Below are 27,684 nucleotides of genomic sequence, written 5' to 3'. Positions count from 1 at the left end.
CACAGCAATAGATGTTCTTCATCAACTAGGCCTTGTGAAAGATGTCCAAGAGCCTTCAGACACAGCAGTGCCCTCAACATCCTCTCTGTTACCTCAGGGTGTTCGTCTAACTGCTTCAGGAGTGGTGCTAAGCAGTGATGCACATATCGAGTCCCGCGTCCCTCAAGTCATCCCGTCAAATCTAGGGCATCAGTTCACCTTGTTGGTTGGGTTGTACTCTTACGGAGCCAGTGATGCTTTTCTTTTCAGTGTTAGGAACAAAAGCAGACTGCAGTTTGGTGTGCAGCTGCTACCGAGAAAGGTAGCGGTGTACACCGGAGGGAAGCAGCCCGTGTACTTTGATTATTGTGTTCATAATGAGCAGTGGCATTCATTTGCCATTGGCATTGGGGACAAGACTGTCTCACTGTTTGCTGAGTGTGGAAACAAGTACTACAGCAGTGAAGTACTTTCTGAAGTAGAGACATTTGATTCAGAGGGTGTATTTACCCTGGGAAGGATGAGCTCTCACTCTGTCAGCTTTGAAGGAGTTATATGTCAGCTCGATATTATTCCCTCTGCAGAAGCCTCTGCAAACTACTGCAGGTATGTGAAGCAGCAGTGTCGCCAGGCTGAAACCTATCGATCCCTGCGTGGGGCTTCACTTCTGCCAGATGGGCTGGATGCTTTTTCAATGATCATTGATGAGGAAAACCAGGAAGATATATCAGCTTATAGATGGAAAGAAGTATCAAACATGCCTGTCACCAGTGTTTCTCAGATTCACTTTTTACCAGACTATTTTGAGTTAAGAAATGCTTCTGTATGGGAGTTTGCAGAGACCAAACCTCTGTTGCTGGAAGGTTTGCCTCAAACAGAACTCCAGGAGAACATCGATCTGGCTCTTCAGCAGCAGGAGATGAGCAGAAAAAGAAACATCACTAAAACCCCTGCAGCATCATATCCAAATAGTTCAGCTAATACCACAAAAGATGCAGGCAGACATAGTGAGCCTTCTCTGATGTCCCCTGTAAAACAGAGTAAAACTAAAAGCAAGAGAATGGAAAAAGCAAAACAGTATTTGGATGTACTAAACAAAAAGCAGCAAACCTTCAACACAACCCCGTACAATTTGCCTGCTGAGCTCCCTCTGGATAATCAACTCCATCCGGGGCAGGAAGGTGCATTTGATGCTGATGAGACTTATCATACAGAAAATACTTATGCAAATGGTATTGATAATTATGCTTATGACTATGAAGATCTTGGCAAAATGTTTGAAAGGGGAAGTGTCAGAGGTCCAAAGGGGGAAACTGGACCTCCTGTAAGTTATCTTTATTACTCTTTTTACTATATTGAGGCAGCATATGTTTAACAGAGGCTTTGAAAGAAACCTTTCCAAGCATGCCAAAGCTGTGACTCTGGTTTCTCCTAGCTGTATTGTACCAATATTTGTCTGCCTTAAATGTGTCTTTTTCTCACATGTAATTTTAATGTAAGTGTCATATACTTTTATTTACTGGAAGAATATAAAGACATCCAAGACATTCACCTCTGGTGAAGTGGTAGGCAATCCAGACTTCTTTAAAATTTTGAATGCAGCTGGATATTTGTAAGTACTAATTACAGGGACTGCTCACATAATAAAATTGCAGGCTCATTCAATGTAGTTCACAAATAAGGGTGCTGGTCCATAAAAAGACCAGGCTGCTTGGAAAACTGACACAGTTGTCTTGGTTGAGCAATGCAGGCAAAATTTATAGTTGTAGAAATAGACCAGCTGCAGAATCTAGTCTGCAATCAATTCAAGGTTATGGGGTTAAACAAACCTGGATAGAAAACGGTTTTTAGAACAGTCTTACAAGATTTGGAGGTATTTTTTCAGTTCGCAGGGTAAGTGATTTTTGATACAACTGCAAATGCACAGTAGTGGTTTTAATAGAAACTTGTTAATCTTTTGTTATTGTGTGCACAAGGCTCATAAACTTTTTAGTACATAGAAATGTGCCCATATATATGAAGCTACAGACCAGAAGGAACATCAGTTCATGCTTAGCCTGGGAAATATGATAGATCATGCTTTGTGCTTGTGTGAGATTTTGGTTAAAATTTTTAAACCATATCATGAAGTACAATTTCACTTGCTTTTTTTGTTTTGTTGATTAGATTTTCCTTTTTTTTGTGGTTTTCTTTTTGTATGAAAAGATATAGTTAGGTTTGAATTAGAGTAATGAAAGTAAGGGTGGATGGATTTGGGTGTTCTTTTATTTGTTTTCTGTTGCAAAGGAAGCAGATAATGTTTTAAAAAAAATTAGAAGTCACATAAGGAAACGTGTTCTCACTGCCCTCATTCAATAAACCAGCAACAAAGATCAGGGATCTTAATACTCAGCAAGATTCTATTAAGAAAATGAGTGTATGTGATTTAGCTATTAATGTATTTTTAAGGAAATGTCTGAAAGAGGGATAGAGAAGAACACAAATTACAAAAGAATGCACACTGGTTGCAACTGTTTCACTTAACAAAAATATGTTTTCTTTTGTAGTCCCAGGATAATTATCTAATCAAAAGGCATCACTTAACTTACATTTTGGGAGGAGTTTTTAAAAACATACTGCTTCAGCAGGGTGGGGTGGGAGCTCTCTGTGCCCTTTCAAGTGCATTTTTGAACCTGGACAAGAATGTCAGGTCAAGAGTTTTCCATATATCTCCCTGTTATGTTTCTTGTGCTATTAAACTTGGGGTCTTTCTACTTCAGAAAAATGAGGATGTTAGTGAGCATTTATGGAATCATAATGAATAGAGGATGTCCTATGCTAAAAGCATGACATGTTATGGTTTGATCTAAAGATCAGGGCTGTTACACAGATTTGTGTCCTCTAAATTGCACAGAGGGGAAAGTGCAGGCATGGGTTTCAGTGTGATTTAATGTAGCATGTAGGGACATGCAGATATTCCCAACTGCGTTAAAACTCCTATGTTTCTTGTGATTAATTGGAGAGGAAATAATTCATATTTTTAGTTCCTTAGAACAGTGTTTTTCCCAGAACTGTGCATAAGTAATCTGTATTTTGACCAAATTAATGTCATTAGCTTGACGATGCCTGAATTCCATAATCAGCACTGTCTTGTCTGCAGTGACATTACCTTTCTAAGAAAAAAAAGTATCATGCAAAATGGGAAGTTTTCAAAAATCCAGCTTTGATCTTAATGAAATGTTGCTTGCTGATAAAACCCTCAAGGCTGTTTGTCTTTTTTTCCTTCCACACTTCCCTTTTTTATCTCTTCCCTGTTTAGCAAAACCTTCCTGCTGGTCATTTCAGCCACCATAATAGCGCTTCTGGTTTTCCTGGTGCTCCTTTCAGCGGTTTTCAGCTCTGTTGTTGGGTGGTGGGCAGTGTGGTGCTCAGTGGTTGGCCTGGTGTCTCAGCTGGGAGGGTGTCACACCTGCAGAGCAGTGTGAGGAAGCCTGGGTGAGGGAGCAGCTTGAACCCTGACTGCTGCCATCCACTGACCTCCTCCAAGAGGTCTGGCTTTGCTGATGCCCATATGCCCTTGCAGAAAGTACATGGCTCCTGTTACAGCTGGGGCTCTTAATTTCCCTTAATTTGATAGGGGAAATGTAACATAAGGTAGTGCAGATTTTAGTTTAGAGCACTCATTTGTATTTAAGTGCAGTGAAGTTGATCCTGGGGTTTCAAATTTGAACAGCAGTCGTTGTATAGAAAAAGAAAGGTTTCTATGTTCAAAACAACCAGATATGCAGGGGCTGTTACACTGTCTCATATGGTGACTAGTAATATAACTCATTTACAAAAGAAACATTTGATCATATACTAGCATCTTGAAAAGTCTGCATTATCTTTAAAGAGAATGATATTCATTATGTACAAGGGCAAATGGGCTACCAGTTATTCTTAGTAAAAGCTTTTAATAGGAAACTGAACAGTAATTTGTCCACATTTATTTTCTATATTTCATATTTGTAATTTCTGTGAGGTAGTATTTTATTTTTTCACAGTTACTCCAACCTTTCTGAAATGTGTGGTATGCCAGCAAGCTTATTGAAGAGCCTTAATTATTCTCTGTCCTTTGTTTACAAATACGTTGCACTTGCTTTCCTCATCAAATCTTTTCTTCCTTTAGTACCAATACACTTGAGTAAAAGTTACTATCCAGATTGTTAGCTCCAATTTCTCTGACACAAGATACTTTCTAAACAGAAATCTGATTTGCAGTCAGATCAAAAACACACTTCCTTGTAATTTCAGAATTGGTTTTCAAATTGAGGAGGTCAGCACGAGCACAAGGTTGTCACTTAGCAAAACTGGTCTCATGTGGAGTTGTGATACTGTCCTTCTGTCAGGTTTTAGCCTCAACTGCTTTGATTTTCTATCACCAGGGTCCTCCAGGTCCTCCAGGTTTACCTGGTCCTTCAGGGAAGAGAGGTCCTCGGGTGAGTAAAACCTCTGTGTTCTTCTGCGCCTCTGGGCTGGTCATAATAATCAGACTGGAGTTTGCATAATTTTGTTTTTCTCAACTTTATTCATATGTTTAGTGGTTATGAAAGTGTATGATTCTTAACATTTGGCAGATGGGTTAAAGCAAGACAAACAAACAGTTTCTTCTGCTGTGTTTCCGGCATAGTTAATTCCATGTATGGACGCATGCACTGAGCATTGTTATATTTGTACCTGGATTTTGCTGCTCCCAGAATTAACTTCTAGTTTTAACATGCTGCTCCCATCTGCTGCAATCTAAAGCCACATTCATTTGTTTTGGAGTGAGGAGGAGTGAGTAATGCATCCTCTGAGGAGCAGGCACAGATACAAAATTAACCATTGCAAGACAGAGTGGAGGGGGAAAAGTAATCCTAAAAATTTCTTTTAGTCTCTTGAGCTTCAACAGCTTGATGCTAGGTTGCTATCAGGGTGCTTTGCTAAAGAATGAGCTACAGTAGGAAATGGTTTATTTGGTGTGAGTGGGTGCAGCCCAGCAGGAGCAGGGGCAGCAGCCTTGCCCTGTGCCCGGGACAGAGCAGGGGCTTTGCCCAGTGACCCCCGCTGCCGTGAGCAGGGGAGAGGAGGGTGCAATGGAGGCTGAATTTGTGTTTGTGCAGTTGTGCACTAAAACTGTTTGAGCAGTCCCTGAGGTCGTGATTGATCAGTGGGGTTTTAGGGGAAGGGCAGCTGGAGGGAGCAGCTGAAGGTTTGGTGTGGGGATGATTTCAGGCTGTGGTAGCTGGGGATGTGAATGGTTGTGGCTGGAGTCAGCCAGGCAGATGGGAAGTGGGAGAAAAGGAGCTGACATCTGCAGATGTGTGGGAGGAGTTTTGGTTCAGCCTTTGAGGAAGGTTTAAAGAAGATGCTGCTCAATAGCCTGTTGAAAGGCAGCACAGCACAGGATGTTCTAAACTTGGCCTGATGGGTGGGAAGTGCACTGGTCAAGGAGACCAAAAACCTAACTGATGTTTCAGAGCATTTTGGAGGCAAAAGGAGAAGAGGCACATTTAAAAGTATAAAATGAAAAGTATTCCTTCTAATTAATCTCTTCATGACTTCTTGGATCCTTCTGTGTAAGAGCTGACAATTTTTACAACTCGGCTTTTTTATGTTGCACACTGCCTGTGGCAAGGATATGTCTGGCATCAGAGGCAGGATCTCACGTGTGCAGGTAGATCCTCACAACTGGAAAGTTTTCTTTGTTTTAGAGGAGGCTGTTCATGTGTTTAAAAGCATGCTTGTTGGTGAGATTGCCCTTGCCTAGCTGCAATTTGTTTGGGATTTTTTTTTCTGAAGGTCTTTTTACAGGTATAGAGTATTTAAAAGCACTGTGCTCTACTATGTGAGTTCTCTGGATTAATTATTGTGTAGGATACACTTTCCAATGTGAAGGAACAGCTTACAGTAAGGTGCCTGGAGAAGTATGAAAATGGCTGAGATGAATATTTACTAGCAGTTCTGAGTTTAAAGTATATTTATACAGGCCAAGCAAGTCTATAAACCTGTTTATTTGATAAAAAAATAAATGGTTTTGAAATGTCAGTGTTCTTTCCTTTGTACAATACTGATAAATTTAGGCAGGTGCAGCTAGTGATGATGTAAGTTATGACAAGAGTTTTTTGAACCAAAAAGCCTGCACAAACTTTGTTGACTGAAAATTCAGATCCTCATCTAGCAGCCTGCCCTGTGACTTCTGTTTTCCTTCACTTGAGTTGCCATTTGTGATCCTGAAATGTGACTCAAGGTGTCAAAGGGAAACAGCAGAGTGCAGAGCTGCATTGCCTGGGCCTTCTTCAGGGTGTGTGTCCAAAGCTGATCCTGACAGAGACCCACATGGCTGGGACACTTGGGGCATGTATGGTTAATGGTTAGAGACGTCACTGAAAACGATTTTGACCCCTGCAATTGTATGGTAGAGAAGCTCACATGTGACAGTGTTTTCTAAGTGTCATGGCTTGTTCCAAGTTTCTTGATAATGAAATTTCAGCGGTTTCAGAATTAGTGATGTCATGAAACTCCTCTGATACCTCATTCCATGAGAATCTTGTGCTAGAATTTCTGTATCCCAGGTCCGTGCCCCAAGACAGTAACGCTGCAGCAGCGAAAGCAGGAGCCACTGCAGCACTGCTGGCACTTTCTATTTGTTTCCTTTCTTCTAAATCCCTGAGAGTGCCTCCAGAGTTGCCAGTGTGCAAATTAATCTCTCAAACAGCACGTGGGATTAGCATTTCTGTGGGGTTATGTCAACATTGTCATGAGTGAGAGGGAGCACTGAAGAGATGCAGCTTTCAGTGTTACTGCAAGGTGTAATTGCTAAATGAGCCCTCTTTTGGGGGAAAGACAAACACTGAGTTTATCTGTTGTTACACCACTGAGTATACAAGAAAGTCCAAAAGTATTCTTATTATATGTGGATTTTGGAAGAATTTTGGCTTTAGTGAATTCAACAGAAGCTTTGTTGCCAGTTTTTCAGGGACAGATTTTCACCAGTTGGATCCTTCAGCACTTGGAAGATGAATAGCTGCTGACAACCATTGCAACAAATATTTTCCCTAATATGCAATTTTTCAAGGAGTGAAGATTGCTGAATATGTTGCAGGAACAGACATTTATACTGGACAGCGTGGATAGTCTTGATAGCTTATTCTGTTCCTGGAACAGTTGAATTGTTTTAGTAACAAGTCCATTTTCTACACTGGCTGTGGGAGAATCAGGAGAGTCTGTGATACTCATCCACTTCCTTCCCTTTGCAGTGTGTAGCTGGGAACCCCAGAATGTGATTTTTTCTGATTTTTATTCCATGCCTTCAAGTGTTGTAGCTGGAGAGCAACATTGCAGTGACTATGCCAAACCTGTTAAGAATTACCTGGGAAGACAACAGAAACTGAGATTTGTAATAAAAAAGGGGGTACTCACCTTCACTTTTAATTTTTAGGAAGAAGTGTATGTTTTATTTCTTGTGAATCCTTTGAAAATCCTAACCAGTGATTCTAAAAGCAGGAAAGATGCAGTGAAATTGTTCTCTGCAATCCATTCACATTTGTTCAGTGGTGTACAGAGTAATCCCAGTCGTTGTTCTCTTCATTTGTTTGGGGCTTTTTTAATAGGGTATTCCAGGACCACATGGGAACCCAGGTCTGCCAGGACTGCCAGGTCCCAAGGTGAGTTTATTTATCCATGGTGACATGTAAATACATGAACTTTTTAATACTTTTTGGAAGCTCCAGAACTGTTTCCTACAATAGAAGTAATTGGGCTACTTTTGTTTACAGGTGGAGACTGCTACTATAAACATATTTTAATTAAATGTAATCAATCAAATTGAACTTCAGATCAAAACAAAATAGCAGATTATTCAGTGGAAAGAAAATCACCTATGTGTGCAGAATGATGACTTGGAAATGGTTATCTTTGCAAGTAATCTGTACTTCCCAAAAGAGTACCTATAAATCAGCCTCTGATAAACTGAGGTTTAAATGCTTAACTGCTGTAAATGTTTGCTTTGCTTAAAAAAAGGAAAAATGTAGATGGTCAGTCCCTGTCAATTGCTATTTTATTGTCCATGTCCAAGCTTTGCTATTTAAATATTCTAATATCTGCAACATTTTTATTTATTAATATGCTAGAATAATTTTCTGAAGATTTATGGAAGTGATATTTAAAGTCAAAGACAAAATACTGGACTTGAAGCTCAAATAACATCTTCCATCTTGTGTAACATAGGCCCTTTAAATAGATTTGACAGATTTGTGCAGTTGCAGAATGCCTTCAACTCAAATTTAGTTTGAACAATTTGATAGATCTGTTAGGAAAAAGGCAGCACCATGATTTGTTTAGTATGATTCCTAATTGCAGGAATCTGACATGTCATGACAGGTGCTAAAATCTGCTTGAGGACATAAAAAGAAATTTAATAAAGCTTTCAGTGCCAAGTGCTGTAAAACCAAGTGAATGTGGCTTTTGTGTGTGTTTGTTTTTATCTAGTTCTATAGGGACAGTTAAAGATTCATAATTAATTTTTACTGTAGTTATGCTAGCTATGTAATGGAATACATTGCTAGGAAAATAATTATTTATTGTAACCAATTACTCCTAGGCATTGTTTTAGAATTTATTTTCTCCCTCTGCTGGATGATAGTATTGATCAGTTCTGTAGCTCTGTCCATTAGTTTAAGAATAGAAGGAATTGTACATGTGTGTATGGACCTATATATATTTTATTTAAGTATAAATATATATATATATTGCTAGGTGCTTAGTGATCTCTGTAATTTGTTAGATTATAAATTATCCTTTTGATACAGGCATATTCTGAAGTGGTATTCTCTAAATAAAAATCAGCTAGGTGCTCCTGAATTATTGTCTGTGATGATCCAGTTGACCACACTGAAACAAACACTCTTGTTTGATATTAAAACATGGCAGATGAGTTGCAAGAATTTTCCAGCAGTAAATGAAGGCAGAATTTTATTCTGTCTTTAACATGCATGAATGTTTCCCTCCTGTGCTGAAGGATCCTTTCTGCAGCTGCTTCTGAAACAAAGCACAACTTTAATATCCTTGCAGCAAAGTGTCCAGCCCTGAGTGAGGGCCAGCAGTTCCAAGCAATAGCCAACCCCTCAGCACTTAATTCCTGATAAACGCTTGGGGGAGTTTGTAAAGTAATGTAAGGTATCCACGAGGTTTGGCTTTATTCTTGGCTCTTTGAAAAATAGATTAGTTAAGAAAATCGAATTTTGTGGATTCTGGCACTGTGGGAAGGCTGAGCCTGAGGAAACGTGTACGAGGTTATGGTTCATGCAGCAATACAGCCTGATAATCCTGCACTTTGTTGGAGGAACAACTGCTGCCCTAAAGTGATGGACACAGGGGCAGAGCAATTTGGCTGGAGCATCTGCTCTAATCCTGCTTGGATTTACCAAAAAAAATCTGCTTTTCAAAGTTTTGTGACTTTACAAAGTTTGAAAAAGGTAAATCTCATTTCAGTGTGAACCTGCACTATTTTATTTTTTCCCTAGATCTTTACTGAAAAAGTTATGAGAAAAATATCTATAGTAGGAAGCAAGTTTACATTTTTTTCTGCTCTTGCTGTAATGGTTGAGAATACTTGTTTTAGCATATATTATTAGAAATTCTCTTCCAGTGGTATTATTGAGCTTAATTTCTCTGTGACAGGGCCCTAAAGGAGACCCAGGACTCTCTCCAGGACGGGCAAAATGTGGAGAAAAGGTATTATTTACTTAATTATAGAAAAATGTTTTGTCTGTCCCATTCTTCTGTGAAGTCTCGTGTAATAGTCAGATAAATTATAACAGAAAAATTCTTTGTATTTACTTTAGCACTGATGTATTTTAGCAGTTAATTACATTAGAGTGACCACTGTAGACACAGGTGACATAATGAATCCAAGGAAAATTAAAAAATATATTAAAAGTTGAAATTTAAATTATGTATTTGATGTAATTTATAAAAATGAAATGCAAGGACTATAGAACAATGAAATTGGACTAGATTCACACTGATATAACAAAGTACAGATTCCAGTTTTCCTTATATTCCAGAAAGTTGTGTAAAACAGAATTTGGTGATGACAAGTGAACAAATTACTGCACGCTGTATTGTATTTAACTGCTTTTTAAAATAGCCAGAATTTGTCTTTTCACTTCAGAGGCTTTTTCTGCTACTGCCTCCTAAGCAACTTTAGCCAAACTAGTTGCTGCTTTCTCTGCCCAAATATCTGAGTATAAATATTCCATTTTTTGTAGAAATTGTGGGCTTGAAAGCTTGTGATTGTTTCATTTTCAGATTGGCACTATAGTTTCCTACACAGTAATGTGATAATACTTAATATGTAGTTGGATGTTTGCATTCTAATATGTTAGCCTGTGCTGTTCTTAATTTTTTCCCTCAAATCAAAATTGCTTGCTCTAATTAATACACTTAGATTAATAGACTTACATTAATAGACTTGCATTTACTTGGACAGTAATTCACTTCCAGGATGCATTCCTTGACTTACTGGGTTTGAATTCAGGCAGTAATCATGAATGAGTGAATCTCTTCACTGTGAGTCCTGAGCAAGAAGAAGAGCTAAAAAAACCTTCCCTCCTTCCCCATGTGCAGCAACCATGAAAATTTCTGTCTTTTTCCATCTCCCCAGCATTTGAGATGCTCTGATTCTTATTGCCATGTACCATCATGTGGTTGTGAAGTTTAAAGCACCTGAAGAGAGCAGCAGTGTTCCCCCACAGCCTCTTTGTCCTTGTGCTCCTCTCCAGCTGACTTTCACAGAGATCAGATTTATGCTATGTTCTGACAGCACACACCATCATGGTGTCTGGCTCTTGGCTGCTGATTGTTGGCATAACATTAAAACAAACAATCCACAGCAGTGGTTATATATATATATGTATTAATTTGAGGTAAAACCACTTGTTTCTGAGGAAAGGGTTGACTCAAGAGCTGTATGGCTTCCTCACTCCTGTTTATGTTGGCTAATTGAAAACCTTGTGAGGTTGTGAACCAGGTCTGTTCCAGCCATGATTTGGCCATGTTACAGGAGCAGACGTGTTGCACCCAATGGTTGCAGTTGAGGAACTGTTGCCTTTTCAATTTTCTTCCTCTAAAAAAGTAATAAAAATCAAATAACATTAGCTAGTTCTTCATACCAAGTGTCCAAGAGTGCAGAGAAGATATTAAGTGCTACATGTTTATAACCCTGGGTGATGTTGCAGTGAAACATATTGATTCTGGCTGTTTTGTCTTATAGGGTGATCCAGGTCCCATGGGCTCTCCAGGCCCACCTGGGGTCAAAGGGTTAAAGGTAAGACACTGTTTCCATTTCCATTTAACTCATCCTGGCTCAAATCAGTGCCCACCAGGTGGATGTCTGATGGTCAAGACTTGCTGTTGGCACTGTGTCTACTGTGCAAAACCTCCCCTTACAACAATTCAGTGGGATCATCATAGCAGGGTGTAAATCACAGCTGTTTATGTTGGTGTTCTCCAAAAGGCATGGTGTGCCCCTGTTCCCTGTTCAGAGAGAAGTGCTACTAGGGAAGGCAGGCTTACCTGTGAAATGAAACCACTTCACTTCAATTGTGCTCAGTTTCAGGACAGTTGTATGCTATAATACAGCATATAAAGTGTTTTTTTTATGTGTTTTTCTTTATATCAGTCTGGAGACCTCATAGGGCAGAAGGCTCCCCTTTCCCTCTCCCCTGAATTGAGTGGACTGTACAGAGAGGCCAGTACCTGCCCCTACAAGCCAGGGCACTTGGGGGAGGGTTGGCACCAAAGGACATCACTCCTGGGCAGGGGCTTGCCAAGGCCATGGCAGTACCTGAGAACCACTGCAGTGCTCTGGGGTTAGGGTGGTTTGGAATGGCTCTGGGAAAGAGCTTTCCCAAGATTTCTGCTCTAGTTTATTCCCTATCTGTGTGTGACAGTAATTCATGAGAATCTGGGTGTATAAAATCCTGGTAAAATTTGCATACTGAAGTAGAACACAGTAAGAAATAGGAAAGGAAAAGGGCTGGTTTCAACCAGAGAAGGGCTCCATATTTCATTTTGTCTTTACTTTGGCATCATGTAAGGGTAAGGCTGATAAGCAAATTTCAAAAGAAGTATACCTATGCTAAGATCAGCATTATTCTATTAAGTGTCAGCTTTATGCTGCTGAGTGTCTCCCAGTGCTTCTTCTACAGAATCCTATTTTCCTGGACCAGAAGGAAACTCCAGTCCTGTGAGAGAAAAGTAGTATTTCCATTCCTTGAGATATTTGGGCTGAGTTGCTAGGTGAAGTCTTAGTTGTGGAATAAAGATCAGCAAACAAGATAGAATGGAACTATTAAGGAAAAATAAAACAAAGCTGTTCTCTGATGAAACATTTTTTCAAAAGTCAGCATTGTGAGGACTCCTGACAGCACATGGGAGTCCTTTTATGTGCTGCACTTACTTTCTCTCTGTAGCTGATGGTTGTAGTGTTAGTCATAACAACTTTACCTACTGATTTTTACGGGTTACAGGGACTTCCTGGCACTCTAGTGTAGTTGCCGATGTTGTGCTAGATTTTAATTACAAATACCTAGAAATTCTGGTAAAGCACAATGGGTAGCAGTAAAATGGAAAGACTCAGCCTGAATAGTCCTGGCTGTCATGTACAGACTGCTGTATACATACTTCACTCAGTCTGGGTCCCACTGTGCTGCACATGGTAGAAGTCAGACATTTAAACTTGCTACATTTTAGTTGGCAGTAAGTATTTTTTTCTCTCAAGCACACTGAATTATTCTTACAACTTGCTGTGTTTTTGAAATGTGCTTGAAGTTGTATTTGGAAGCTTCAAACCATTCTGTTCCATATTGAGCTTTTAAGTCAGAGAATTAATCTTCATAGAATTTGGAAGGTAATTGATTTTTCAAACTAGCACATGTGAACTTGTATTCTTATTCTTAATTTTCATTTTAGCGCAGATTAAACTTAATTATGTGGGCATACTTAAGAATACAAATTCAAGCTAATAAAAAATGAAGAATTTGAAGGGGCTTAGCTAAGTCACAGAAAAAGAAACCTATGTGTGAAAACTGTCTCTTTGGAATGGTGCTCACTTTACCGTGGTTTAGTTGCATTCCCAACCAGCACTGAGTGAGTTACAATGAATTAAGGCCGTGTTAATTCTGAATGAAAATATGGGCATACTATTCTAAAACATTAGTTAAGAGCAGTTTTCCTCTACAGAAGCCACGTGCTGTTGTGTAGAAATATACAAAGCAGAAATCAGTCCATCTCACTTTTTTGTGTGCCTTCTTTTGGGTCTGTCTGTACTGGTGTTAATCAGCTAAAATGACCCACTTTGAAATAATTGTGGTAAACTTTTCTTTGAGCATTTCTGTGTATAGTTTTCCTTTTGTTCTAGTACAAAATAAGGAAACTACTGAGGGGTCTCTTCTAGCTACACCTACTTCAGTTGATCATTTAAGTATAGAGAGAAGATAAAATTCTGTAGTGGATAAAATGCATGAGATAAAGGATTGGCTGGGACTGTAAGAAATTGTAGTTTCTTGAGGCATACTACAAAAATTAAAGAGGAGTTACCTGTTTATGCCAAAATTGTCACCAAGCAAAATAATTTTATCTTTTAACTTTGTATATGATAAAAAAATTAATGTCATGCAGCAATACTGTTGTGGTCACACAGAAGCTTATCTGAAACTCTGGAATACCTGATGTGCTGAAATCAGTTGCAGAATTGCTTTTTATGCCAGTGAGTCTCAAGTCTCTACTGAGTGATGAGTACTATCATGCTGCAAGGCAGATGGATGTTCAACATCAGCCAAGACACTCCCACGGCTCAGCCAATGCCTTTGAGTCCAAGTTTATGATAGATTTCCAGCCAGAATAAGGATTGCTTTGGTCTTTTGTCTTTCAAGCTGTAGCTTTTGGACTTGTGTATTCCCAGTACCTCTTGCAAGGGATGTGGAGACCAGGCTTCTGCATCTGTCATGCAACAGTCAAGGCTCCCTTCTAGGCCAGCTGGTCTGGATGTGTTTAGTCCAGCGCAAAGATGTTCAAGGAGGTGGTTCCTCTTTCAAGTGCACTGATGGAGGCAGCAGGCTCCGGCTCTATTTTAATTCTTCTTTTTTTTAAAGAGTTAAAATGTGCTTGAAATAGCCGATGCATAGGGAGTGAAGTTCAAGAGTTTCATCTCTCTCTGTGGTTCCAGCCCCACAGAGATTTCTGGGATGATGTTCTCGCTACCAATATAAATTCCACAGTATAAGAGCCAAAATTTGTTCTATATGAATTTTAAAAAGAGGTATTTTGTGTCCTGGAAGGTCTGTCTTTCCTGAGTGTGTCCTAGAACAGTCTGGCATGACCCTCTATACCCTTCTTCCAAGCTGCCGTGTTCAGAAAGGGCGCTGTGACAAGGGTTTGGGATGGGGAAATGCACAGTACAGAATCTAGGACAGCATCCCGTGTATTCATTTGTTTAAAAGAGTACAAGTCTGAAACTGCCTTTAAGCATACTTATGTCTTGAAATTGTCTAAACTGCCAAGTTTTCTGTCTAAACTGCCAAGTTTTCTCTAGCTTAGTTTTCATATGAGCTGCTAAATGTAAACCATGCTAATTCCGCAGGCAGACAAATCTGGATTTTTTTTCTTTGATAAAGAGAGAATAGAGTAGAAAAAGAATGCCCATTTTGTTTAATTGTATTTATCACAGATATCTGTCTCTACCTGTAGGGTCTTAAGGGTTACCCAGGACTGCAAGGCCCACGGGGTGAGCAGGTAAGGGATGCAAGCACAGTGCTCTGTGCTCTGCAGGTGAACCATTAGGACAGGAGAATGTATAATCCATTATAAGTGTTCAACACAAGCAAGCTGTGTAAACTGCTTAAGGAAATATTGAACAAGTTTTGAACACTAATTCTGATTGTGTTGAGGTCAGTGTGGTAAAAAAAGGAGTCTAAATGAAATGTAAAAGCTTATTCAGCTTGTTTTTTAGCTACCACACCAATTTGAAGTATGTTGATGTAAAATTCTTATAAGAGACACATTTCAAACCTCTACTGATTTAATGCATTTTACATCTCCTAGCATGTAGGAAATGAAATAGTTATTCAGCACTTTTTAAACTGCCATGTCAGTTCAGGAAGAAATCTGAATGTAATTTCAAAGGCATCCAATTGCTACTGTCTCTTGTTAGCATTTATGATGCTCCTAATGGCAGAGGAGATGGAAAGAGTCTCCTTTTGGATCACACTGAAAAGGAAATGGTGATGATAACTGATGGTAAACACCTGAAAGGAGATGAAAATGCAAGGACATCATTCATGACTTTCCTGAGTTCTATGCCCAAACCTTAACTGTATGAGTGCTGATTTTTGTTACAGTCTCACAGGATGTTTTCTGTGATGACTGTAATCTATCAGTGAGATAGAGATAACTAATGGGGGAAAAAAAAGTTGATTCTTGACATCAGAAGAGGAATGTAGAGACAATTGTATGCATTCATGTTTTATCCAGTGCTATATAGACCTGATTCTGGAAGAAACAAAACAAAAATTGGCTTTGTAAGGACACAAGGATTCTTTAATGGAAAGTTTAAGGTATTTGTTTCAAATACATCTAAGACCAGTGCAATTACCTCATTGCCTCCTATTGCCCTCCTGAATTATGTTTGAATTATGGAAATAAGGTGTCCACTGTTGTATTTCACAAAATCTTAGACACTTTTGAAAGGACATGTGACTGAAATTGGCAGAGTTCTTACATAAGATGAGTCAGTTTTTGGGTGTTGCGTGTAGCTTGCTTGAAGAGTAATTTTTCCACGTGCTTAAGCTGTGTCATACCAGTAGATGTTAAAAGAGAAATGATAGAACAGACTCCAAACCATGACATTAAACATGTTTGTTGTTTATTTTCCTTTTCTTTTTTCCTTTTCCACTTAGGGAATTCCAGGAATGGCTGGCAGTATTGGGGCAGTTGGTTACCCTGGCAGGCAGGTGCAGTAACTATACAAATGTCTTTGCATTTTATTTTTTGTTTTTCTCATTTACTCTTTTCAAAAGTACCATATCTAACTCTTTTGAAACTACTGATTGTAAAAATGTATTTGTTTACATCCTGTCTTTTTTCTTTGAAACAAACCTCTTTCTCTGGTAGTGGCTTGGAGGGAATGTTGATTCTCATGCCTTTTAAACTTGGATGTGTTAGATGCTGTTCTTTTCTGGAGCATATAAATGGCATTACCAAAGAACTGAATGTCTAAATACTTTACACTCTCTTTATAAAACTCATGTGGTTCTGTGTGGTTTATCTTCTTTGTATTTCAAGTCCAGAGGCAATAGGAAACTACCTGTTCCTCCTGATTTTTCACCAATGTGTTTCTTTCACTGCTGTTTATTTCTTCAGTCCTTTAGGAAAGGGGAATGTTAAAAGTTTGATGGGTTTTTCCCCCCACTGGGATATTTTAGGACAACCAATAAAGCCAGAAAGCAGCTTTCTTTACACAGAAGTACTTATATAAATATTGATTTATGTATAAAGTAACAGATACCTCAGTGCAGTAATACAAATAAGATAAAAAGTGAAATGCTCAGCATCTTCCTCATGTAAATGTCTGTGAGCCAATTGGCAACAACAGACTTTGTGGTTTTGTATCTGCTTAAAGGGTGAATTTCACCAATACTTCAGTGTATTGTTGGATTAAGTTTGTAGTGATTATATATTTCAAAGTTCCTTTACAATATTTTATAGAGTAATGGATGATAACGTTTTGTGTTGAATCACATAAAATGTTTAGAGCATTTGGACCACATATGCAATTCTGACACTAGCTTGAATGTAATTGAAATGTGTCCAAATACAAAAGTTCATTAAAAATCCTGTGAAATTATGTCACTGTAATGCCTGATCAATGTGTCTGGAAAAAAAAATTTTCTCCCCGAATAAATAATTTTAATGTAATGGAAGTTTCAGTCATGATCTATGTTTCAGGCATGCTCTAATGGGAGACCTTTCTGAATACAGTCCCAGGGGGGTACTTGATGACACTTTCTTCAGTCTTAAAAATTTCAAGACTGCGTTGCCAGTTTACAGTTGACAAGTGCTGTTCCAATTCTTTTACACAGAGCATATCTGGTTGTTTAAAATTACAACTTCTGTCTTTTTGTAACAGGGTCTAGCTGGACCAGAAGGTAACCCAGGTCCTAAAGGAGTAAGAGTAAGTAAGCATCTTAAGCATTTTGATATCCATGTCTATTTTTACCCATACAGTAAGAAAGGGGGTGAGGAATTTAACTGAGCTGTGCCAGTTGTGTGCCTGCAGAACCATGCTGCCTTTATAGAACCTACAAATGAGAAAACTCAGAGCTTCTTTCAACATATGTGTGCAAGAGTTTATTTTTTTCCCATGGTGAGCAGCAGTTTTCCATTGTTGCCCTTCCTCTCACTTGCCTGCAGGAGAGAAAGAAAAGCCGTGCTGGGTGTGAGGGCTGAGTGGATGTTTCTCAGGCCTGAAGCTTTATTTCCATCATGGAGGCTGTCAAGAAGGGAGACAGATCTGACATTTGCAGTCTGTAACAGCTACAGAAGTAGATAAAAGGAAACAGTCTTGTCACATAAAAACCATGAAAGGGATCTTGAGATTTTAGAATGATTCAGTCATAGTTATATGTATCCCAGGCACTGAAGGTTCTTAATGCTCCACGCATCCAAGGTTTGGTTTTGGTTATTCTTGGAAGCAAAATAGATTGGTTTTTATTCCTGGCTGGTTTGGGTTTTTCTCTGTGTGTGCCTTTTATCATGCTCTCTCTCTTTTTCTTGGTGGTTTGGGTTTTTTTGAGGGTCGTGGGTTTGTTCATTTTGTTTTGGTTTGGTTTTTTTTGGGTGGGTGCTGTGTAATTTAGTTTTCTGTGAATAGACACATGAGCATGCCTACACATGCTTCTGCATGGATGAGTATTTCTTCAGACTGACTCTCACCATCAAGGAGAAGGCACAGGTTTACAGAAACCTGTATATTGCTGCTTGCATCCAGGATTGGAAGGAGGCTTTTTGTGGGCATTTTCAGGCCCTCAGCTCATGTACAGGTTTCTCAGCAGTGCATTGTGTTCTCAAGTATCAATTAATATCATCTTACTGTGTTGCAAGTGTTGCTTTTGACTTGTTTTTTTAGTGTAGTTACTAGAAGACTTTACCTGCAGCAGCTTCTCAGACACATGTCTGGGGGTTTTGGAATGGTTTTTTTAATGCCACTTTTGATTACAGTGATGGGGAAAATCAGTTTGGCAGGATCAAGTGCCAACAGATATTGCACCCTCAGGGATTGTTTCATTTATGTTTCTTCAGTTTATTTTTGTTCAGATTCTCATCTGCATTTTGACTTATTCTCCCTTCAATGAACAAGACATAAGTGATCCCAGTCACTTTCCTGAAAGTTACTGCTTCTCTGTTTACACAAAGCTAAAAATGGCCAATGCGGAGTCATTTTAGGGGAAAACACCTTAAGGCTAAATCTTGTGTGTGAATTCTAAAAGTAACTCCCAGTAAAAATGATGACACAGCCCTCTTGACACATACTCCTGTGCCTTGGAGGTGTTTATCAACATGATGCGAAGTATCTTTAGAGCTTTAGCTTTAAAATATTCCTGTAATCAAACTGTGCTTCTCAGCTGTTTCTAGTAACTATAGAAAGTAGATGTGTCTTTGTTTTCCTTACTCTCCTTAGGTCTGGATGATAAGGTAGGTACCATCTTCCATAATTAAAAAAAAATCAGCCTCCAAGAAATTAAATCCTAGTCACATTTAAATTTCTAAAGCTTCACTGATAGTTTCAAATGAGCCTGAATTTATTTCCTGTGTCATGAGCTCTAGCTGGCCAGTACTGAGGGACAAGCAGCCTTGAAATGAAGCACTGTTCTTGCATTTTTAGGGTTTCATTGGACCTCCAGGTGTGGCAGGACAACCAGGACCTGAAGGAGAAAGGGTAGGGCTAACAGAACATTAATGAAATGTTGATGTTTGTATGGTAATGCAATATATATTAGAACGGAGGAAAATGTACAAAGTTTAACCATTCATTTGGTTTTTGGTGGGTTTTTTTGGTTTTTTTTTTTTTGGTTAAAAGGAAAGCTGATTTGAAGAAAATAAGATGAAGAGGACATACCCGATTAGTCTAATCAATGAAATGCCTTGGTGCTAAAGTAAAATGGGGAGTAGCTGTAAGGTATTATTTCACTTTAATCTACAGCTGCAAGGATTAGGGTTATTTTTTTTCTTCAGCAAAATGTGAATGAATATTTTGCATTTAAGCAATTACTTTTTGACAATAACTAATATTTGTGTCTTGTGTCTTGTTGGATGATCTTTGCAGTAGAACCAGCCATGGAAATGTTAATCTCTATCACTCTGCTTGAGCCTTTTCTTACTGCACTTGAGCAAAAAGGCTGTCTGGAGATGTACTGTGATGGAAGCAGGACAAGGCCTTTTTTCACAATTGTTCTGGCATTACCACAGGAAAGACAAAGTTTGTCTTTCTGCTCCAGGACATTGGCTCTATGATGCTTTGCTCAAACACTTTTTGTATTTTATTTTAAAATGGTGCTCCTCACACTGTTTTTTCCAATCAAATGCAGATTTAATTACTTGAATTTAAGTATTGAAGAAAAGAAAATCTATTTATGATGGGTTATTTCTTTCTCAGGGTATCCCAGGCCTCCGTGGAAAAAGAGGTCCTAAAGGGAGACAGGTAAAGATTCTAATACTTGTTACAATTCCTGCTGCCAGTGTAAACCCACCTGGAATTAACTCTATAGCTTTAAACAGCTGAAAAATGTTAGTTTTATTTTTGTCCATAAATTACTTTCTATCACTTTCAATTAGTCCTTTTCACAACTGCAGATTCTGTGCAGTTATAAGCACTAAAGTGTGGAAGACTTATCACTGTGAGCTTTGAGGCAGGTTACTGATATCAGCTAGGAGGAGGGTTAGAAGGTGACAGAAACACACAAATATATTCTGTAAAATTGGTGTTAGCATGAGGTGCAGATATGATGGAAGCTTCATAAGTCTGGTGTTGGTTTGGATGAAAATCAGCTTCTTCTAATGTCTGATATTTCTGGACTGTAGTAAATTGAAGCCGTCCTCTACTTAACATGTATTTCTACAGCTGAGAATAAACACAAGTCTGCCAAGTACACATTATCAAGGTTTACATATTTCCTGTGGTGTGTCTTCAATGTCAAATGTTTTGTTTTCTGTTGCAACCATATTATTTTAGGTCTTTGAAGCTATCCAGGAGTTTCCAGTTTTAACTTTCTTGTGGTTTGAGATTGGAAAACACCATAGGGCTCTCCAGCTGTGCAGTCAGTTCTGCTCAGCAGTTCAGATGATTTTCATCTACCATGTTGAACAAATTTGTCCAGCAGTAGCATGATGATCATCATTTGGCCCTTGATGCATGCTATGGAAGATGTAGAGGATTCTGTTTAATTGTGTTTTGTTTTCTGTGTGATCTAACACCAGCCAGAAAAGTCACTAGCCTACAAGAATGGCTTTGATATAAAGAAAGGCAAGCAAAATTACACTAAGTCTCTAGACTGCTCTTTCTGAAGCTGCTGTGAGACCATCCTGTAGTTTGCACATAATCTGGATGAAATGCTACTCTTTGTATCTGAGTGCTGGGTGAGAAGGGCCCTGTGCCATCGCTCCCTTGCAGAAGTTGGCAGTGTCTTGTGCCCCTGAGTCACATGCAGCGTTTGAAGGGGAGAAGAACCTGGATGGGAATCAAAGGCTCATGTTCAGTGTGACATAGAAAGTGGAGGTGACAGCAGATACACTGAAACACATTTTGCCTTCTGCCATCAGTCTGTGGCAGTTTCATTGAGGCTTCTGCCTGCCAGTGCCGTGGTTCCTGTCGGATTTGTCCCAGCCCACAGCAGTCTGTTGGTGCTGTGGTCAGCACTTATTTTCCATTTACAGTAAGAGCAGAGCTTCTGTTGGTGCCAGGCTACGTTCTGTAAGGACTTTTGTTAGTATAAATCTGCTCAGAGAGGATTCACATAGGTGACAGAGCCCCAAAAACACCTCTGCACGATGTCTGAGATTACCTTCATTCAGTTCTGATTTCTTTGTAACGTTGTAATTCCCTCAGTCCCAAGGTTCATCCCAATTCCTTTCTATGATCTACAAAGTACTTATTTGACTAAAGGCTACTGATGTGGAGACCAGCCAGCACAGCAATCACATGGGAACCTGGCTTGAAGTACTTTGCTGGATCACAAGCTTAGAGAAGACATGTTATTTTAACCCCCAAAACAATGATAGCTGAAATGACAACGTTTTTTGGCACAGTGCCCTGGAGTTCACAATGCTTTGGGGCAGGGCACTGTCACTAAAAGAAATTTGGCATGGGAATTCCACAGTGCCTGAAGTCAGGGTCCTCACCTTTTGTTCTAGGGTGCAGCTTATTATTTTGGACAAAACTGCCCCTAATAATAGTTGAGAAAATAAAAACCCTGTCTGATTGGCAGAGATCTTTTTGAAAGAAATGAGATCTGAAGTATAATCTCATTTTTGGAAAACAATTTTAAAGTATAGAAGTGAATCATGCAAGGGATTGTAAACATTCATAATTGACAAAATGCTGCTACGTAGTAGGTTTATTGAACAGTTGTTCATATTTGTAACATTTCTGGCATATTTGAAATGGAACAAAATATTAAATTGCCTGAATCTATAGAGTGAGGATTTGTTTTAATTTTATATTTGTTTTGCATACAATATCATTTAAAGAAAATATTTCATGGTAGAAGTATATGTGTTCAGTTTCCTTCTGTTGGCTAGTTCTGCAGTATTTCTAATGCATTTTCTGTCCTGTTAGCATGATGCATTTTGCTTTTATTTGGGGGAAGATTTTAATATACTTCTCTTCTATCTGTGATTAGTTAAAACCAGTAGTTAATGTGTCAGAACAGACCTTGTAAATTTTACCAAGAATTCAGTAATCAAGTCCATTGTAACTGTAAAAACAGTTCAGGTTCTGTTTTGTGTTAAAGTTATGAATAATCATCCTTTGTATGCTTAACAATAATGTTAAATGATAATATTGATTTAATAAACAGTTGTTGCACAGTAGTTTTATTATATTGCTTCCAGTTTTATACTTTTGTGACTGTTCATTTTGCTTTCATTTTTCTACTTACTAAGATAGATTTTTGAGTATCAGTTCAAAAACACATGCTGTTGAGAATGTGATTACAATGACTGTGGGTGATCTGTCGCTTCTGTAACTTGCTGTGCTGGGATTGTGCTGTATTATTTGTGATTCTGTGTGGTTGGTAAAACTGTCCCATAGCATCCTTCATTTCCCCTTTGAGGCCTCATTTGTAGTTTCAAAAGAATATGCATGTGTGTTATGACAATTTTGCCTCTTCCAACATCTACCAATGGTAGGCAGTACAACCCAATTATGCTGTTTAGGAAAGGGTCATAAATTAATCTTTGGCTTCATCCTCTTAGTTGGTAGCTTTTAACAACAGAGTCACTCTCAAATATCCATTTGGCATATGTAAAATTTTACACACATTTTGACACCTGGGGAAAAAAATGACCAATTATGTACAACCTTCAGAATCAATTAAATCTGCTTTATTGACCGTTAGCTAAGAACCTCTGCTTTTTAAATTATAAAGTGGCAAAAATATGAAGACCTGTATTGTCAGATCTTACAACTATAGATTCTTATTTGTGAGTTCTGTGATCAGATGCTGAACAAAAAATTCATTGCAGTGAGAGGAATTCCTGTGTCTAGCTTTTCAGAATTAACAGGAGAAAGCATAAAAAAATCTCCACCTAAAATCAGCTCAAAAGTTGCTACAGAAGACTGTCTCAGATTACGTCACATTATCATGCATGATGGTAATTAATAGTTGTTTCAAAATATTTTGGCAGTGTGCATCCATGCATAAAATGTTGCCTTCCTTTTTATAAAAGTTTGGCTTGTTACTGAAGCCATATATGGCTTAAGCAGTGCTTAAAATTTTTTGATTTATGATATGATTTTTCCATCTCCTTGACACAGTTTTATATTGTCTTCCTGACTACTGTTGGAATACTATTTTTTGGTAATGTAGATCCCCCCATTCCACTGAGGAAAGACAGTGCTGCAGCAAGTCCTGGGCTGGGCAGCTGTGTGGATGCTCTCTGAACAAAGCAGCTTTAAAAGGCCAAATGAGCTGTACCTTGGAGCTGCAGCAGGTTTGAACATGGTCTTACTGAGGGGAAAGGTTAATGCCTTCAAGTACTGTTCTGATACACATGGAGAGGTAAAAAGACGCTGAAAATGCAAAGATAATTTCTGATTTCTTGAGGCCAGTGCATCTCTCCATTATCTCAAAACTCCAGTAATACTGTGTGACATTTTTCAATTCCAAGAAAAGTCTCTTTGGTTTGCCTGCCATAGCTTGGGTTTTTCCAGGTAGAATCCCTTTCCAGCTTAGTATTTTGCAAGTTTTCTTGCAAACTCCTGTATAGACTTTACTCTGTGGCTAAAAAATGCTTTTGACTTCTCAGTTATCTGCACTACCTTCCTTCTCCTAATTTCATACAGTGAATATATAGCAATCATGAAAATATTTCATGGTACAGCTTCAAACTAATAGCATGAGTTTCTACTTAGCTACATGTGGCTCTTCTAGTAAAATAGTGAGATGTGCCTAGCAATACTAAGCAGATAAAAATTAATTTAAAAACTACCCTCCCACCCCCACTCTCCCTAAAAAACCCAAACAAAAAATCAAGTAACTTTTCCCCAGCAACTTATATGCTTCTGCAGTGGGCAACATCTGAAAGAAGTAAAGCAATTTTCAAAACCCTAACAGGAAGGAAGGAAGATTAGAGCCAGTAAAGTGGTGGAATTCCATTCCATTTTCTTTCTGAAGCAAGAAATGGAAATTCTGTTTTAAGCTTCAATGCTTGACTTGGCAAATCAGATTTCTTTCCTGTTCTGATACTTGTGTCTCTGAAGTCAAAACTCTCATAAAATAAATGAGGCTTTATTGTGTCTTGAGTTATTGTTTCAGTGTCTAGATGCAGACCAAGACAAGTGTTCACATTGGTTAGAAAGATGAAAATTTTGATTTCTAATGAATATGAGACCTCACACTGAGATGTCAACCATTAATATTTGGGGATGAGTTAAGGAAAGAAGGACGGATGTTTTGGTGAATGTTGAAGCTAACAGGAAAAAAAAAGAAAAATGAGTTAAGAAATAAGAAAACAGGCTCCAAGAAAACAATTCAAGTAATACTTGTTTAATATTGCTCTGAAAGTAATTCAATTGTCTGCTTTTTCTTTGTGTCCATTGTGTATAGTTGTATCATTTTGAGTTTATGACTTTAGGGGGCCAACAAATATCATTATTCTGTTTATTTGAACTGTGTAGCTGAAAGTTTCTGGTTTTCCCATTCCGCCATCACACTCCCTCAATCTATTTATGATATCTTAATTCCCCAAACTGAGAGTGATTCAGTCCTCAGACCACCTTTCCTATCTTGAATAATGAAGAACAGGTATTTTCTATTCTGCTTTAGGGTTTTCCAGGTGACTTTGGAAATAGAGGCCCCCCTGGTCCAGATGGAAGTCCTGTAAGTACTGAATTGTGTGTTGATTAACATGATAAAATTTGTAAAACTCAATGCTAACTCTCCTCCAAAATTAAAGGAGACTTTTGCCTCGAAAGAAATGTCTTGAAGTCCCCAGGAAAATTTTGGACTGTTAAATCTTTCCCATGGAAATTGCTATGAAAGTACTGTAATAAGTACAAAAAAGAGGAAGAAAATACTCAGAAAGCTGCCGAGAGCACACATTTTCCACTGCAGCATGTGCTGACTACCTTGAGAATCAGATCTCTTGCTGTCCTCATTGCGTGAGTGATGAATGTTCTGTCTTCCAAAGTTCTTGCATTAGCTATGACTTTGTGTTGTTTATTTAAACCATTATTCTAAGATCACCTTAACAAAATAGGATTTGGCCTGCATGTGAAACCCCAGCTTCTGTGTGCTTGTGCATTTGATAGTTGATTTCATCCTTTGAAGAGGTACTGAACACAGTTATGCTAGCCTGTCATTTAGTGCATTGTGATCAGTGTGGTGAGAGCTTTGTCCTTGGCAGTGTGTGCCCTTGCGGCGTGGTGTCCAGCCTGTGGCACAGTCACCTCACTTCACAGGCTGCCCTCCAGGGAGCTTTGCTGTCTTGCTCTATTTGTAGGGAAACTCTGGCTGCAGACTCCAAACTCAGCTTTCCTTTGGTGTCAGAAACCAGTGAAAGGCTTTGGGCAAGTGAAGAGAGCAGCAATAGGTGCTGGGTAAAAGAGTAGGTGATTTAAATAATCTTGCATTGTTGGGTGCTCCTTTGGAAACTGCTGTCAGTTTGAATCTAAAGATGTTTCTGCTGTGCAGCAGAGTCATCAGCTAGACAGAGTTTCTCTAATTTTTGAAGGTCTGCCTTGACACCCATCTTAGAAACTTATTTTAGAAAGCTTACATGGATTTTGCTGGTGGGTTATCAATGTTTGGTGTCAACATTCTGGATCACAGGAAAAGATTTCTTATGCATTTCTGGTCCCTAAGGCAAAGCTTCCCTTGTTGGAATGTCAGGTGATATCAGTATGGTTTTCATCTTGAAAACCCACTGAGCGGTTGAGTGTCACCAACTGCTTTGCAAATGATATTAAAAGGAGAGTTCTTCCTTCCCCTCCTCGTACTCCCAAGTCTCCCTCCATTCCTGATAAAGCAGATATTTTCTTTCCACTAGATCTGCAGAACAGTGCTTTAATAGAAACAAGCTCAGAAAGCCTGGGTCTGAAATTTCAGACTTGCATGTTACAAAGAAGCCCGTTTCACTGCAAGCATTTGCAAACAAGTTCCATCTAATCTGCCAAGACAGCTGCTGATCTTACTGCCTTCTTTGACAGGCAGCATCTCCCCTCCTCCCCAGGCTCACCCTGCAGGGCTTGTTCAGGCAAGGGGCCAGTGCTGCAGCTGCAGGGGTCTGCAATGCTAATGGATATTTACAGAGCATCTCTGAGAGCTGGCACTGCCGACCAGGGGCTGCCTGGAGGCCTGTGGCAGCAGGAACTTGAAGGGAAGACATTTCTTCCCATGTGCTGACTTAACACTAATGGCGTTTATCTCCATGCCTAATTTCTTCTGCTTAACTGGCTAATGCCATCCTTCATTTCCACAACACCCTCCCAATTCCCTGAGGGTGGCTCTCTGCCTTGGAGGATGTTGCTGGAGCATTCAGCTTCCCTGTGCATAGTTTTGAGCAGGTTGGGGAAAGTGTGAAGGCAGCCAAGGAGGGAGGAGAGCACCGAGGTGTCCTCTGGGTCATGTCCAGCAGCCGTGCCCAGCTGGACACTTTCAGAATGGGCTTAGCTTTGCTTGCATAAAACTTCTCCTTCCCCATGGGTGCCAACAAGCTGCAGTGGGCCCTGGGAATGTTATCCACTGAGTAGCAGGTCCCAGGTGTTGGGACAGCTTGCATGAGACATGGTGACCTGGAGGACTGCAATATCTGTTTCACGGGCAAAGAGACTTAGTAACTGTTCCAGCCTCTTCTCAGTTTAACTGAGATGGTGTTCTTATTTATTTTTCTAGGGAATCTTAATAAATTTGTTTTTCACCCTCAAAAATTGTTTTTTCTTCCTTCCACTTCAAGTATCATGGTAAAAAAAATTCTCATATTCCTACATTAACAGCAGAAATGTTCCCATGGTGCAAATATCTGGTGATCTCATTCCACAATTCAGGGATTTTACTGAGTATATTTCTCTATATGCTGATAAGTGTATACAGTATTATATTTCTCATATACTGAGCATATTTCTCTATACACTGTCACTCTGTGGAAATTCTGTAAAAATCAAAACTGATTTGCTTTGTAGGTTGCTTTTATCTTGTCACTGGGATTTCTTTTTAAAATGGTAAAATTCAGATAATCTATGATTAACTTTCTTTAAAGGGAATTGTTGGTGGTGTTGGCCCTCCTGGATTTCCAGGACTAAGAGTGAGTATACTTTTATTGTTACTTTATTAGACCGTTTGTCTTGTGTGTTTGTGAAATAATAAAAACAATTATGAAAATTCAAGGATTTAAACAGCTTTTGTTTTAGATAGCCATGATTTTGAACAGTACCACTCTACAAAACTGCTGTCGTGTTGGCAGTATGGAGCACTTCTATACTTGGTGTGGATTTGTATGTTTGTTTCTGATCCAGTGTGTTTGGGTCTTTTGTTTGAAATGACTGAATTTGCTAGTTTATGGCACTAAAGCCAGTGTGAAGGGTGCAATGGTCTCAAACATTTTAACAACCAGTCCTTATTGGTTCCTGCACATGGCTACCAAATTGAAAGCAGAATTAATTTCTAAGAAAAATTACTTTATCATGTTTACAATATCATATTAATTTATTTAAATGTATGTAGAATAAGGCTGTGATGCTCACTGTGGAGTTGCACACAGTAGTTGTATCTATCAATTGTGCCAGAGTAGCTCTCTGAGTCCTACAGAAGGTGGGAAAGACTTTCCTCCTGAGTAGTTTCACTCCCTTATGTTTTTAATTCATGTGTTTGCTCATAGAGGACCTCTGATTCTTGATGTTGTTTCAGTCATGTCTGGCTACATGGCCACATTCTT

General features: G+C 38.9%; 1 protein-coding gene across 1 annotated transcript in view; it reads left to right on the top strand.

The window, feature by feature from the left end:
* Positions 1-27,684, top strand: part of COL24A1 (collagen type XXIV alpha 1 chain) — a 115,856-nt gene that overhangs the window by 11,985 nt on the left and 76,187 nt on the right. Inside the window, exons 3-14 of the mRNA XM_041421831.1 lie at positions 6-1,303; positions 4,383-4,436; positions 7,590-7,643; positions 9,658-9,711; positions 11,252-11,305; positions 14,728-14,772; positions 15,936-15,989; positions 17,165-17,209; positions 18,920-18,973; positions 19,691-19,735; positions 24,579-24,632; positions 27,010-27,054. Coding sequence (XP_041277765.1) covers positions 6-1,303; positions 4,383-4,436; positions 7,590-7,643; positions 9,658-9,711; positions 11,252-11,305; positions 14,728-14,772; positions 15,936-15,989; positions 17,165-17,209; positions 18,920-18,973; positions 19,691-19,735; positions 24,579-24,632; positions 27,010-27,054 — 1,856 coding nt within the window. The remainder of the gene's footprint in view (positions 1-5; positions 1,304-4,382; positions 4,437-7,589; positions 7,644-9,657; positions 9,712-11,251; positions 11,306-14,727; positions 14,773-15,935; positions 15,990-17,164; positions 17,210-18,919; positions 18,974-19,690; positions 19,736-24,578; positions 24,633-27,009; positions 27,055-27,684) is intronic.

Source organism: Onychostruthus taczanowskii, unplaced genomic scaffold, assembly GCF_017590055.1.
Source record: "Onychostruthus taczanowskii isolate IOZ18803 unplaced genomic scaffold, ASM1759005v1 scaffold7, whole genome shotgun sequence".
NCBI classification, from domain to species: Eukaryota; Metazoa; Chordata; class Aves; order Passeriformes; family Passeridae; genus Onychostruthus; species Onychostruthus taczanowskii.
Note: the sequence above shows the minus strand (reverse complement) of the source record. Positions and strands in the feature narration are given on the sequence as shown.